Genomic DNA, 16,087 nt, shown 5'->3' on the forward strand with positions numbered 1-16,087 from the left:
GGGAAAAACTGCTTTGAGACAATCCCCATTTTTCTGGTCCTGAGATTAGTGGAGCTCTAAGCAAAGGAGCCCTCACATTCATCTTGTCAATTTCTGCAAAATCCTTACTTGGGACAACAGTGTAAGTACTGTAACAAGACCTCCTTTTGTTTTCTCTTGGCAGCCTGCAAATCATTAACCACGGGCCACTAAACTGTTTGGTGCCACAACAATCCTGTTTAGTGTAGATCCACTCAGGCAACCGCACCAGTCTCGTATTATTTAAGGACTGCTCACACTGAAAGCCGGGGCCGGAAGTAAGCTAGAGGTAAGGAACGTGACTGAGGGAAATGATCCGCAACCAGTTCCTTATTACGGAGGGTAGTGACCAGAGGCCCATTCAGAGTCCCCTTGATAGGTGGCTCATAAATGGTGGGAGCGGGGAGCCTCCTGACTAGGATGGCAACAGCTTCCCTGGATCTTAAGCATGGAGGAAAAAACGGGACTCATTTTAGCTGTCCTGTCAGAAGCAGCCGTGTCAGGTCAATGTGCACTGACAGGCTCTGTGGAAGCAGAAAAGGCAGCCTCATGGCTTCTGTCATGAAAGACATTGTAGAAGCTAAATTCTAAGCCAGCCCCGGAAGATCTCTTAAGACCACCTCCCCACCCCGGAGGTCTTCTGTTCTGATCGCATGTATACTTAGTAACGCTCTACTCCCAGAGGGCACCTTGGTGAGGTGAACAGCAGAGCATCAATTGCAGGATTATCTTCCTTTCAATTAAATTAAATTAACTTCTAGTGGATAAATCCATCTATTGTCTATTTGGGTTAGTTCCTGGGTGCCTGAATGCCCCAGGAGATCATTAAAAAACATCGGCCTTCCAGTCTGTCAAGGTGAGGGTACAAGAAAAGCAGAGCAATGCACTCTGGTTCTGGCCAACAATAAATGGGTCATACAGGACTGTTCTTGAAGGAGTTGAACGGCGTCAGGTAGATGTTAAGGAAGTAGTGAGAGGGGAGACTGGAAATCGTCTGGGGAGTGTCATCCTCTGAGGGACAGCACCTGAGAACCTACTGGAAATGCAGCCCCAGTTCCCATGATCTGGCTTTTGAACACGGTGCCCTGAAGTTCATAGCACATTGGGGTTGGAAAGCACTGGTTTATGGCCATACTGAGGAAATCTGTAGGCCAAATTCTCCTGATACCCAAGCTCCATTTCCTTTCTGAATGCTCTGCCCTCTTCTTTTCTACTGCATGCAGGTTTAGCCCCACTGTTGCCCTCAGTTCTGTCTTCCCAGCTAGGCTGTCAGCTCCTTGAAGGCTGAGTTCCTTCATGGCTTATGCATCTTGTGAGCACTTTACAAAAGCGAATCCGGCTGGCAGCACGCACCCACGACTGTTCAGGGGTCTACTGACAAGAGTGTTTCTCACATTTCTCACCCAAACCAACACCCGCAGATGGAAAAGACTGCACAGATGGAAAGACGGATGGTGAAGACACTCACCTCCACCACCTTGTTTTTACAATTAGCCTAAATTGGCCACATCAGGGTGTGAAAATGGAACAAAGTATCTAGAAGCTGTGAGTAAATTGCCGTAGCCTGTTCACTGGGCCAAGACTCCCCCTGTCCCCCAACCATGTCCCAAACATTGGAATGTGCTGCCCCTCTGCTTGGATTCCAACAAGCAGAAGTTGCATTCCCCTATAATTTTTCAAATCAGTAATTAAAGCCCGGTTGCGTTTAATGAAGTTGTTGTTATCCTTTGTGTGGGCAAGAAATGCACCAGAGATCGGTCTTACTAATAACCACTGGCAGCACACAGATAATCTTGAGTTTTATTAAGAATTTAAAAATCTAAACATTTTATAGAGACCTGGGAAGCGTATCCAGAAACACCGCCCTCCGGCATTTCCAACATCCACACGTCCATATACCTCACTGCACTGCACCCCCCCCCCCCACCAAGACAGGCAACTTGGCAGCACAGTGAATGTCGCTGTGTTTTTACTATTTGTAGAAAACTGGCATTTAGATTTCAAAATTAATAATATTACAAAATTACCAGCAGCAGTCTTAAGCATTTCAACAATGCTTATGAACTCCACTTTGCTGACCCAAACAAAGCTATTATTCCAAGTTCAACAAGCAGGACTTGTCCCAAGGAGGCGTGTATACATCCTGCAGATACTCAGGCCACATTGCTCAGGACCCATTTGTGACTGTGTCTTCTTCCATCTCCTCTTCTCCATCATCAGTGGGGCCTGAAGAAGAACACAAAGCCATGTGTTATATTGATTTCAGAACACGTGCTCGCTCCCAGTGCGAGTGGCCATTCTGTGATGCTACTCCGTGCTAGTTCCTGGATTAGGTACAAAAACCTCAACCACAGCACCTGCCCTCAAGGAGCTTAGCGTCCAGAGACTACCTGTCTTTGGAGGTATGGGAAGGGACGGTCAATTCCTAGGGAAAGGGTCACAAAGGTATTTTATAAAAGTCAAACTCATTGTCTGACATTCTAATAACCCATTTTAGTTGAGCTGGTAATTCATTTTTTGTGACAATAAAAAGCTTATACTTTGTGTTTCGTTCTTAATCATGACCACAGGCAAAGAAAATGGGAATCCTCAAAAAACGTCTGGATACTACTACATGCCCATTAACGGGAATACTCAGTGACTCTACCGTCTCTAAGTTAGACAAAGTATGGCAACAACCCAAAGTCTTACATCTCTTCATCAATTTACAGCAGATATTTGGGTCAATGTATTCTGAGAAAGGAAATGTTTTAACTCTATCAGTGTTTGGGAAAATGACTCTTGTTTAAGGTTACTGCTTCTACAGTTAGCCCCAACTTCAGATTGCTAGATACAAAACTACCAAGACAAGAATGTCCGTCAAGTTTTAGTGTATTCAGAAGTCCAGGCCCACTGAAATCTACGGAATACCCTATGTCTCCCTTCCTCCTCCCAGTGAACCTCCAAATCATAGTGAAAATCCTGAGATTGTAAGGCCCAAATAAAACATTCTGGGGGAAACAAATCAGCTCAGTAATTCTGTCATAGCACAGTCACAACAAGCCACTGTGAACTGCCTCTTCCCCTACCTGTCACCACTGAGCCTTGAAAACCTTTAATAGACTTCTAATGCTCTCAGACTTAAGACTGCTTCCATCACTGTCTGCAGGGCTGTGTGGCCTGTGGCATGCTTCCTCTGTTGGCTTCACTTCACCACATTCTCCTTGTGCCTTGAACTTCACTCCCATTGGCCTCTTTCATTTCAACTGGGCAAGGCTCCTGTTTGCCACAGGTGCTTTGTCTGTGTAGCTCCCCCTCTCTGCCCCTAGAATATCACTCTCCCTTTGTTTACTTCAGCAATTCACACTTTAGTTTAAGACCCAAAGAGCTTTTGTTTATGTACCTTTATAAATACCGTATTAAATTCATCAACACTGTATTAGAATTTAAGATCAAGTATTTTAAAAAATTATAATTCATTAAAAAATGTCTTCATTAGAGCATCTGCCTTTAGGTCAGGTCACGATCCCAGGGTCCTGGGATCAAGTCCCATATTGGGCTCCCTTGCTCAGCAGGGAGACGCTTCTCCCTCTGCCTCTGTCTCTCATGAATGAATAAATCTTAAAAAAAAAAAAAAAAAAAAAAGTCTTCATTACATGTTAATGTTTGTATTTTTAAATATATATTAAAAAAAATAACATTTCCCAAAACAAAAATATTTAGTGAGAAGCTTGGCATTATTTTCTACTTTTGCCTCTCTCTGTCATGTCTGATGAAGAGCTATCAGCTGGACCCTGGTACTGGCTTCATCAGTCCACCTGCTGCCACACATCGTTTTCACTGAAGGAGACGAAGAAAAATCAGCCTCACACAGACATGCAGCCAGGAAAGGAAAGTGTATTCTGACAGTCTAACTGTGTATTTAGACAGTTGTGGGTTTTCCTGTTTGGTGCTATTCTAGAACTTGACAAAAGCGATAGTTTCTTAAGGGTTAGTTTGCAATGTGGAGTCTGAAACCTCATCAATGAACTTTTCAAACTCTCTTACTTGAAAATCCACAGATCTACCTCGTTTTCCTTTAAGTGACAAGTTCACTTCATATTCGAGAAGATGCTTGCCTCTCAACGAAAACAACTGCTCGAGTGCATGGAGACAACCATCCAACTTAGGCATGGGTTCATGCATACCCCCATCCTGTCACCCAGGATATCAGAAGAGGTGCACTTAAAAGGTGATATTTAATAACATTCATCTCTTTGCTTCGTGAAGGACGTTCTGAAGTGAAACTGGTATATATTCTGTTAAGAGAGTGCATAGCAGTTTAGAATGAGAACTTTAGGCCATGGCCTTGACCTGTGCCAAGGCCCCAGCAGTCTTAACCGCCATTACTCCTGCACCATCAGTGCAAATGTTAATAATAGTGGAGAAAGCAAGTAACACCTTAGTGTTATTATACAAAGTTTTGACCTCACAGATGCCCATGGGCTCAAGGGCAATATACAGTGAGAACTGCCGGTCTAACTAAAGTCTTACTCATTTTTAGCTTCCGTTCAAACATGATTTGCCCTAGGGAACTTTCCCTGAGCTGCCAGTCTAGGTAGAAGTTACATTCATATCAAAACTTGTAATACGTATTGTTTTGAATAGTTTTTACTTAACACCTCCGGTGCCTAACGTACAGTTGGCATTCAAATATTAGAACAGCTAACACTTACCAAAATATATGCTCATGTCAGACCTTGTACTAAGTGCTACCTATGAACTCTCTTACTTATCCTCCCAAAAACCTTTTGAAGTTGGTACTCTATTATCTCAAATTTAAAGACGAGGAAACAGACTTGAGATTAAGTAAGGATGAAGAAATTCACCTAAAAACAGAGCTGGTGAGGATAAGATCTGAGCTTCATGCTGTTTGGCTCTGAGGCTTGTGTTTCCAACCAACTACTAAGGTATCTATCCTACACACACACACACACACACACACACACACACCCCACACACATGGGTGAAAGTTCAATGGTTCCCTCTAATGTTTGGTTTCACTGCATGGCTAGGAAATAATGTATGCTTCAACTTTTACATCAAAAACCCTCAGAGTCCTATGCCAGAATATTCTACATCAAGTAACTTATCCTCAAAGAGCATATAAAGGGATTTTGCATATATTAGATGCTAATGTTCTTGGGTCATGGCATCTGAACCGTTCTGGAATCACTTCAAACATAACATTAACTGGGAAGTCTGCAGATAGACCACTATGTCCTGACCTGATCTGCGTTCCCTGCCAGGTATCTGCCCAGACTGCAGCAAGCCCTTCAGCCGCTCCACTTCAGCCAGGGTAGATGCATTCGCTATAGCGTTCTGGAGGACAGAAAACAACAGAGACGGACCATTAATTGCATCTGAGGATCAAACACACAGAAAACTCTATAGACGTCCATGGCAACTCTTGTGAGTTGGAATATTAAATAGCTGTGTTGGGGCAAGAATTTTATTGTCGTGTTGAAATCAACCCAAAACCCAATCATAAATTCCCCAAACTGGTAAACTGATGTGGACCCACTTTCAAGACAGCAAATAATCACTACACATTCCTAAAATTTTAGTGAATTAAAGCACTTAATTGGAACTATGTTACTGGATAATTTAGGAAGCAGTATTATGAAATTGGGCTTTCACACAGATCTTTAGGGCAGCAAATCTTTGAAAATAAAAACTAAGATAAATACTGAGACAGCATACTAAGTAACTGCTCAAAAAAAAAAAAATCCTGGGAAAATGAGAAGAACTAGAGCTGCCTCTGCTTTGACTTGATCACTAAGTAATTCAAGTCAAAGTCAAGTAACTTTATGCTAGTTCCTTCCTTACACGAAATACAGCAGGAATCTAAGCGGGCGGGGGGAGACTACAATGTTTAGAACTTGGTCTATTACAAATTTCATGTCCTAAACCCATGGCAACTCTCTCCAGTCCAAGAGTCCTAACAACTTATTACCTTGATTGCTTCTACATCTCCTGGAGATGGCCCACCTTTCTTTTTGTCAGTTGGCAAACCAGCACCTGGATTGAAACTTGGGAGGGGGAGGGAAGAACGCAACTATTAAATCCTGACCAATGGAAGTTGCTTCTCTTTTACTTTCAAAAAAGCTTTTGAAAGTAATTCAACCAGTGTAGTATCTTATCTTTGTTAACAAACTGATACAAGAAACTCTCTCCTTCAGAAACACCACCCAGTTCTCATCTTCCTCTAGAGAAGAAGCAGGAAGTACACAATGTTGCATTAAGACTGAGCACGGAAGGATTTGCTAACCTGGTAGAAATCTCATATGATGTGTGGACCACTGACGGTCACGGGCTATCATCACACAAATTCAATACTGTATTAGGCACAGGTGTTTTGTTTAATTCTGTAGGAGGCAAAAAGCCAGACAGATAGTGTTTCTGAAGGTGAAGTAGAGTGAAGTTGGATATCCGTATCTTACGTTTTGCTTCTCCTGGCAATATCCTTTGCAAGTTGTGCACCCCGTTTGCCCTTGAACATTTTCTCTGCTTCCTGACGCTCCTACAGCAACACCACACACAGAGTTAATGGAAATAGGAATACCACATGCATTTAGATGCATTCCTCAGAAAACACGGAAGAAAACTCTCCTGAAATACTCTGGGCTGGTAAAAATACCAAAAAGCCAACTTCAAATTAAAAGGAGACAAATGGCCTTGCCTTCTCTGCTGAGGCTCCCTGAAGGAAGTTTCCCCTCCTAGTTTCAAGGAGAGGCTCTGGAGGAACTAAGACGGTTTAAAAAAAAAAAAAAAAAGCCCCAAAACTAAAAAACATTCCCAGTAAGGGAAGAATCACTCTAACAATTAAAGCTGCTGAAAATGGCTTATATTAAGCTCCCCAGCAGGGAATGTATCTAGACAAAGTCTGCCGTCCACGGTGCTCACAGCGGGTCTGAGACCGTGCTGCCCCTGAACGCGTCCACACGAGACTGTGCTAACCCAAGTCCTGCTATAAACTCTGCTATGAAAAATGAATGATTAACATTTTCTTTCCCACATTTTTATCACAAACCAATAGTAAAACTCATTAGGCAACTGCAAAAATCCGTAACAAAAGTATAAAAGAAAACACATGAATCTACAATGATTTACAACCAACAGAACAATACTTACTTTTAGTTTCACCTTCTGGAAATCCAGTACTCTGACTTGCGGAACTTTATAAATTACATACAGTCTGTAATGCTTCTTATTTGTTACAGGATTTCTTAGAATACTACAAGAAAAGGAATAGCATAATGCCAATCTTGTTTGTAGCCCAGCACTCAAGAGGTCCATTTTAATAGACTCAAATTAGTACATAAACTAAGGAAAAGTTCACATTTTTTCACATTTCAGTGTGATTAAGTTAACATTAGGGACATTTTAATAGAGCAATGGACCTAAAGGAAATCTTTTCACTTTTTTTTTTCTTTTTTAAGATTTTATTTATTTATTTGACAGAGAGAGATCACAAGTAGGCAGAGAGGCAAACAGAGAGAGAGGGGAAAGCAGGCTCCCTGCTGAGCAGAGAGCCCGATGGGGGGCTCGATCACAGGACCCTGAGATCACAACCCGAGCAGGAGGCAGGGGCTTAACTCTCTGAGCCACCCAGGCACCCTCACTTCTTGTTTTTAAAAGGTCCTTCTTTTAAGGTCCTTCCCTAACTGCTTTAAGATCAAGGCCAGTAATGTGTTACTATAAAGGACTTCACTGTCACCACCACAAATCATTTCCATACCTTAGGTAAGTCAGTGATTTGAGAGATGCCAAAGGGTCCAGATCACCCTGTAAAAGAAATAGCCAGAGGTAAGAACACGAAAACCAAAGGCTATTTGAGACTTTGAAACGGCAGATCACTTTGCTAGCAAGGGCTCCTCTTATCTTTTATTTTTTTACTGCCCTAGCACCTAGTACAACACTAGCACAGCACCAATGTGTAAGAAATTACTACTGACCAAACTGGAAAGTAGACTTGAACTTCTTAAACTTACGATCTGAAGCTGTAACAGTTTCTGTCTCAACAGCAGAAGAGAAAAAAAAAATAATTTTTATTTCCTGTAGCAACCTCCAAAGGGCTAGCATTTAAACCAGTGATTTAGAAAAGAAAGACATGTTAAAGTTTACGTGACTTCAGAGGAAGTTTTCACACAGGGAACCTCAAACTGGAACCTGGGTGAGGGGGTTTTTCCCCCTAGTACCTGTATGCGCCTCGTGACACGGGCATCATGTCATCATTGGGGGCAGGCACCTTTATTCAAACCTCCCTCATATTGCTTTGGATAATCATTCAAGGACAAGGAATATAGTTAAAAAAAAAAAGATCCAATTATGGGACAAGGGCAGGTTAGTTTTTGAATCTTCTCACATTACCCCATAAAACATAGTACAGCAAGGAGAGCAAAAGCAAAAGCCTTCAGTAAACAGCTACGACTAAGAGATGAAAAGGCATTCTGGCAAGAACCCTAAAACAGGAGCAGGTAGGGACAAAACACCGAGAGCTGCCAAGACCTCCTGCACGGAGCCAGCATTTGCACAGGAAGCAGCAGAGGGAAAGCAGGGAGGCATCTGATAACCCAGGGTACTCCGACATGACCACTGGTCAGTCAGTCCAATAGCAGCCGCCAGCAGATCTGCACATGCCAGCCAATAAGAAGGGCAGCAAGCCTGGGATAAAGCCAGAAGGGGCTAGGCAACTTGGGCCCTCATTCTTAATATTAACCACTAGTATACCAATGGTTATATATACCAAAGGATATCAATGGTATCCTTTCCAGGACAAAGCCCTACAATGGGGAGAAACTGCTAGGACCAGACTGTGACTGAGCAGGACAGGGGCAAGAGGGACAAGGAGAAAAGAGTACAGATAAAAGCAAGAAGGGAAAGAGCCAGGAGGTTCAGAAAAGCAGCGGCCATTTTTAAACGCTTCACAAATAACCATCAGAGGGAGCGCTAGAGCACCTAGTGGCATATCACCACTCAAAGAGATACACAGGACGACCTAAAAAGGGACAAAGACAAACATCACATGATCTCACTTTTATGTGGAATCTAAAGAAAAAAAAAAAAAACAAAAAAACTCACAGCAATACAGAGTTCAATGGTGGTTACCAGAGGCTAGGGGGGGAGGGGGAGGGAAATGAGCTACTGATCAAAGAGTACAAACTTCCAGTTACTATGAGTTAAGTTCTGGAGATCTAACATACAACATGGTGACTACAGTTAATAATAATGTACTACCGTATATCTTAAATCTGCTGAGAACAGATCTCAAGTATTCTCACCATACAAAGAAGTAAGGATGTGATGTGATAGATATGTTAGTTTGGTAACAGTAATCACTTCACGATGTATACATCTATCAAAAATCACACTGTATACCTTAAATACTATATGATTTTTATCACTCATACTTCAATAAAGCTGCAAAAAAACGGAACGAATGGCAACTTTCGTTACACACTCACACACAGACACACACAAACTGTGTAAAACAATGATGATGTCTTGATTGGTTTCTTAAAGAGAATAAATAGTATGTTGGGAGGTATGGAATGTTTAAGGTCAGTATTGTTTAAGAAACTAAAGGTACTGGTTAACTGGAAGCTTTAATATGTATTTTTAATTCCCAGAATACTAAGAAGAGAAGTAAGTAATTCCTACACTGTTAGTAGGAAATGAAGAATGACAGAGAGAGAGAATGAACACAGTAAATGAGAGCAAAAGAAATGCAGAATGGGTGGATCAGTAACAACCCCCAGAATAGAGAAAAGACAAATTCAAATAACACCAGTAATTACGTTAAATGTAAACAGACCAAATACTTCGTTTAAAAGAAAGACTTCACATTGTATTTAACAAAACTATCTTATCATATGCTGTTTTAATCTAAAATATAAGGTACAGGAGATGGAAAAAATAAATTTTGGATGGAAAAAATTATCATACAAATACTAACTAAAAGAAAGCTTCTTATGGCATATTAGAGCAGATAAAATAGACAACAAGGTAAAACAGCACTATGAGATAGAGGGCCACAACGCAGTAATAAAAAGGTTAGTTCACCAGGAAGGTATTAACAATTTAAATTTGTGTATATCAACTAAGAGAATGTCAAAATATAGAAAACTAAAATGGACAGAACTCTAGGGAGACTATCTAATCCACTATCATGTGAGATTTTTTTTTTTAAGATTTTTATTTATTTATTTGACGGAGACATAGTGAGAGAGGGAACACAGGCAGGAGGAGTAAGAAAGGGAGAAGGAGGTTCCCCACTGAACAGGAAGCCCGATGACGGCGGCAGCGGGGGTGGCGGTGACGAGGGGCTTGATCCCAAGACCCCAGGATCATGCCCTGAGCCAAAGGCAGCCGCTTAACGACTGAGCCACCCAGGTGCCCCTCATGTGAGATTTTTAACACACCTACTTCAGTAACTGATAGCACAAACTCAGCCTTCATCTTTACAAACAATTTTAAATATAATTACAACATACACAAAAATACAAACAGCTCTGGGCACCTGGGTGGCTCAGGCCATGATCTCAGGGTCCTGGGTTTGAATCCCATGTCCAGCTCCCTGCTCATCGGGGAGACTGCTTCTCCTTCTCCCTGCTGCAAGTGCTCTCTTCTTGCTCTCTCTCTCAAATAAATAACATCTTAAAAAAAGAAAACAAAAAAACCCCAGCCTCTATCATGCCACAGATTTCCTATGAACGTGCATTTTGGGTAGAAGACCTCATATATTTCAGAAAAGACATGGCCTCAGACCAGTGCTTTCTTACTTCTGGAGTCAAGTACTCCTTTCTTTGAAAACCTGAAGGAGGCTCTGGACCCAGTCCACCAGGAAAGAAACAATCATGGAAACAGGAAGGGAGGCAAGGTCGTAACAACACAAAATCAAGTTATTTAATACAGACTTAGACATCCAATGTTTAAGTGAAAAATTTAGGTTTCAAAACAAAATTTTGAAATTTTGGTTTCAAAATTAAAATTTAGGTCTTAATTTTGTTAAAAATTACACATATAGAGCAGAAACATTAGAGGAAATAGGTTACCATAATTATACCCAAACGGAGAAAATAAAACTTGCCCCTTACACTGATCTCAATGTGAAGAGTAAAAAAAGTTTCTAGAATGTAACTGTCCAACAAAATTTAACATGTTTCATATGTAACTGAATGTTTTCTAGTAGACAATTAAAAGAAAAAAACAAGTAGAACTTATTTTATAGTATATTATTTAACCAATTATCCAAAATATTATTTCAATTATCAATATAAAAAAACTGATAGCTTACATTCTTTGGGGTACTAAGTCTTCGAAACCTGTTACGTATTTTACAGTTCTTAGGACATCGAAATTCAGAGTAGCTGCTTGTGCCTAGTGGCTACAATACTGGATACCGCAATTCTAGAAAATAACTTATGTTTACTGAAAACAACTCCTTCTGTAGTGGAAGCCTGACAGACCATCAAAAGTTACTAGCAACAACAACAAAAGACTGATAAATTGGACTATGCTTAAATTAGGAACTTTTCTATCAAGATACCCTAAGACTGTCAAAAGATGAGCTACAGAGTGGAAAAGGCTATTTAACCAAAAGAGGCCCAGATCTTTTTTTTTTTTTTTTAAGATTTTTTATTTATTTATTTGACAGAGAGAGAAATCACAAGTAGGCAGAAGAAGGCAGAGAGGCAGGCAGATAAAGAGGGAGAAGCAGGCTCCCTGCTGAGCAGAGCGCCTGATGTGGGGCTTGATCCCAGGACCCTAGGATCATGACCTGAGCCGAAGGCAGAGGCTTAAACCGCTGAGCCACCTAGCTGCCCCAAGAGGCCCAGATCTTGAATTACGAAAAACACAAAAGATAAGGAGATAATTCTCTGGATTTTCTAAATTGTCCATGAGAAGCATGTAGCACCTTTAACTCCTCCCCTCAAATACATTCCCCCCCGACCCCATCTGACTTACCAGTTCCACAAGACTATTGTTGGTGAGAATGAGTTCTGTCAGACAGGGTAGAGCCTGATCAAGTCCCTCACCTATACGGCTAAAGTGAAGAAAGAAAAAAAAAAAAAACTCTTTGTAAAAGTGAAAAAGTAGGTAAGCCAACAATTTTATCGAAGTCCTTGTACAGAAGATCTGAGACTACAAAGGTGGAAGAACTTTAGAGATCTTTCTTCCAACACCCTAACTGGGAGAGGGAAACCTAACTGGCAGAGGGTCACAGGGTTAGTTAGAGGCAGAAGTTGGATGATTTTAGAACCCATGCTTCCAGAGGGTTGCCTGGGGTTTTTTTCATTACCATTTTGTCTAGTGAAAACTGAGAGAAGAAACTCCTGCGTAGAACAAACTACTTAGCTAACTTCATGACTTTCGTGCAAGTAGCCCAGAAATACAAGTGATTCTGCATTCACAGCTCAGGTACATGACAAACAACTACACCATAAGGGAATGGTTAGCTCATGAGAAATATGCTTATTTTAAAAAAGCAAGTCACTGGGGTGCTCAGTCAGCTGAGCATCTGACTTCTGATTTTGGGTCAAGCTGTAATCTCAGTGTCCTGGGTAGAGCCCTGAGCCAGGCTCCATGCACAGCGAGGAGTTTGCATAAGATTCTCTCTTCCTCTGCCCTCCACACACTTGCATCTGAGTGCACGTGTGCTCTCTAAAATAAGTAAGTATATTTAAAAAAGTAAAATAAAATAAAATAAAAGGAATTAAAAGGCAAGCCACCACCTAGTACTTCTTAAAACACATTATCTATAGACCTTCAATAACTTTTTTTGATAAAATTTACTCAGAGGTGATGAAAGAGGGTTAAAGAAAACCCTAAATTTCAGTAAGTAATATTCTAAAAATCAGTTGTAAAGAAAAACAAATGGCAGAGAATGTGAGGTAGAGACACTTAGTCAAAAATATAAATGTGGGGGATGCCTGGGTGGGCTTCGTCAGTTAAGCGTCTGACTCCTGAGTTTGGTTCAGGTCATGGTCTCAGGGTCCTGGGACAGAGCCCTGCGTGGGGCTTCACACTCAGTGGGGAGTCCGCTTGAGGAGTTTTATCCATCTTTCTTTGCCCCTCCCCTGCTCTCATGTGTAGGCACGCGCTCACTCTCTCTAAAATAAATATGTAAATCCTCAAACGTACATATATATGTGTATATATAAATTGTTGAACTTTACACAGATTTTTAATATGATCCCTCTGATAATTACAATTATTGTTTCAGAAGCCAAAATATGTACAAAACAGCATGCTTGTAATTTAAATATCTATTATCATGAATATTTAAGTATTTCTGAACAGATGCAAATAAGACAAGACCAGTACCAGGTTAATCTCTGGACCTATATGGGAAAAGTGCAGCTTGTTTCTCATTTTAAGATATATGTAGGCTCAACTGGCAGTTAAGTTCTATGGCTTCTTCAGGGAACACTATGACATTCACTCTAGTGGAAAAAAATCACTTTCCACTAACAGTCACTTACCATATTCTATTGTTGTTTACTAATAATGTTTTCAGTCTTCTTAACAAAGGAAAACCATCCAGTTTCCTGATTTCGTTGTCAGAAAAGTCAATAGCATCAAACTGGTCTAAGGTAGCACCTAGATTTTCAATGACAGGAATTTTATACCCTGTAAAAAGGAAGGAAAAAAAATACACAAGTATTAATATGGTTAAAAGGTACATTGAAGCCGTAATGTACTACTCCATGGTAATTTGACTCAAAGCTTCCATTTATTCACAAAGTGTTTACGTAGCACCTACACTGTGCCAGACATTATGCAAATAATCGGTACATAAAATGAGAAACAAGAGTCACATGTCCTAGCTGCCATGAAGCCTACAGTCTAGGGAGCGGACATGAAGACAGTCATGACAACAAGGACAAGGGCTATTGTAATGAGAACACTTATTAATAGTAACATTGGTAGCTAACATTCTTGAGAGTACTTACAAGGTACCTCACACTGTTCTAACCAAAGCCCCAGAAATAGTTAAATGGCATAAGAATTTACACTGTAAGCTGCTTATTGCCAGTGTCCAAGTCTTGTTTATACATTGTGGACAACAGTTCTTAACCTCTTTTGCATTCCCACAGGCCACATTCATAGTAGCACTTACCAGGGTATCCTCCTGATATCATGACAGTTCCTCCCTACTCTATACATCCCCCAGCTCCAATGCAGAGTTCAAGGTCAACGGTTTACACAAAATAATAAACCACCCTATGAACAATTCAATACTCATGGATTTGTTAAAATGGGCCTAACTACTGTGCTAGGCGCTGGCAGAAGAAAGAAATGAACACAAGCCATGGTTAAAGTACATAATTCAGAGCTGCAAAGGTTACATCAAAGTAAGTACTACACCAAAACAAGTATCCTCAACACCCGATGCACTTGTGACACTTCAAACTTAGAGATACGACAAAGATCAATCTGCGCCAAGAGCAAAAGTGGTCAGTTACGTCTGAATGGAACTTTTCTCTAAACTTAATTTCAACCAAATAAAAGCACTGGGCTTTGTCAGCAAGAAATCCAAACTGAAATCAGAGCCCGAAGTAGTGCCGCACCTCAGCCAGTGTTGTCCCTGTGGATCCAAATCTCAGGCCCAAATTGTATTGTCTTGCTCCCAGAGAAACTGCTCTGCATACCCTTCCTAAACAGTCACTTCCTTGAAATACTGATTAGACAGCTGCACTCCCAATTTCTTAACAAGCCTTTCTAAGGTTCAAATGACATGAATTTGAACAGTTCAGAGCTTCCACCACCTTACACGGGGCACTCGTAGTGTAAGCCTCTCTGTAAGATTTTATTTGCGAGAGAGAGCGCGCAAGCAGGGAGAGCGGCACGCAGAGAGGAAGAGCAGCAGACTTCCCGTTGAGAAGGGAGCCCGATTTGGGGCTCAATCCCTGGACCCCGGGATCACGACCTAAGCGGAGGGCAGGTGCTTAACCGACTGAAACACCCAGGTGCTCCTAAAATGTTTTGATAAAAGGGACATATAAGGCAACTGAAGCTAGTAAGAAAGAAATCTTGCGGAAACACGCGCTTTTGTTCTCAGACTTCATATCCTCCCTCGCAAATTTGAGGTAATTAACATATATCCTATCTGTACTCCCACAGTAACAGTCCACCGTATTTACTGAGAATCAACGAGCCGCTGAGCACTAGGACCACAACTATTAACACTGTTCCAGCTCTCAAACAGTTCAGACTGCAGAACGCTCCAAGCAAGGCCTAGTTGAGGCCCACGGGTGCGCACAGGAAGCGATCAATCAATCGGCTGGGCATGTGAGCAGGAGCGGGGTAACTGAAACCTCAGAAGGGCCTAGGCATGGTTTTGGGGCAGCAACCGCAAGACTCAGCCTCCGCCCGGCTTGGCGCCCACAATGCAGGCCTGCTGGCCAAGTGCCGGCCCTCCGCGCACGCGGCGGGGCGCTCCCACCCGGCTGCGCGCGGAGGCCCGCCCACTTCCCTAGACTCACCCCGGAGGTCCAGCTCGCGGTCCCGCACGGCGTTGGTGTACTGAGCCGCCTGCTCGATCAACTCTGCCGTCAGTTTCACCATCCTGCCGCCTCCCGCTGCCGGTGCCACGGCCCGCCGGCTCTTCCCGCCGCCTCCCGCCCGCCAGACTTCCCGGCGTCCCTCGCGCCCCGCCGACAGGCAACACCAATCGCACGCAGCGCGTGCGCGCTCAGCTCGACGTCCAGGCAGAAGCAATCGAAGAGCCACGCCCCCGACCTCGTTCTCTTCGGAGGTTCAGGCGATCGCCGAACTTGTCTTGGGCTCTGGGTTCTTCCTTGGGGCGTTTGTGGAGGAGGGCCCCTGATTCCAGGTGTTTGTGTCCGCGAGTTAAGCAAAATGTGAAGGCACCCGAGTGGAACTTTCTCCACGCACCGATGAACCTTGAGGTGGGAGGAGACGTTGTGTCTGTCCTCACTCCACCCAGGAGGGGCGGGCATCCGTGGGATCCAGTGCGGGGCCCAGGACTTCAGATTCCCATTCCAGCCGGGTGCTTTGGACCCCCAGGCTACTACGTGAGAAC

The 16,087-nt window shown here is 42.4% G+C and overlaps 1 protein-coding gene across 2 annotated transcripts; it reads right to left on the reverse strand.

Moving 5' to 3' along the window:
- Window positions 1-1,780: 1,780 nt before the first annotated feature.
- Window positions 1,781-15,684, reverse strand: SNRPA1 (small nuclear ribonucleoprotein polypeptide A'). 2 transcript variants are annotated; one of them, XM_080808500.1, is made up of 9 exons: window positions 15,528-15,684; window positions 13,524-13,671; window positions 12,007-12,085; window positions 7,778-7,824; window positions 7,171-7,273; window positions 6,480-6,559; window positions 5,993-6,068; window positions 5,265-5,358; window positions 1,781-2,244 (listed from the first exon to the last, which is right to left on the reverse strand). In XM_080808500.1, exons 1-9 carry the CDS (start codon window positions 15,607-15,609, stop codon window positions 2,186-2,188), a joined length of 768 nt encoding a protein of 255 aa, XP_080664626.1. In that variant the 5' UTR covers window positions 15,610-15,684; the 3' UTR covers window positions 1,781-2,185. The 2 variants fall into 2 exon arrangements, with proteins under 2 accessions (XP_080664626.1, XP_080664627.1); XM_080808501.1 differs by lacking the exon at window positions 15,528-15,684 and adding an exon at window positions 14,162-14,781.
- Window positions 15,685-16,087: the final 403 nt, after the last annotated feature.

Source organism: Martes martes (genome assembly GCF_963455335.1).
Source record: "Martes martes genome assembly, chromosome: 7".
Lineage (NCBI taxonomy): Eukaryota > Metazoa > Chordata > Mammalia > Carnivora > Mustelidae > Martes > Martes martes.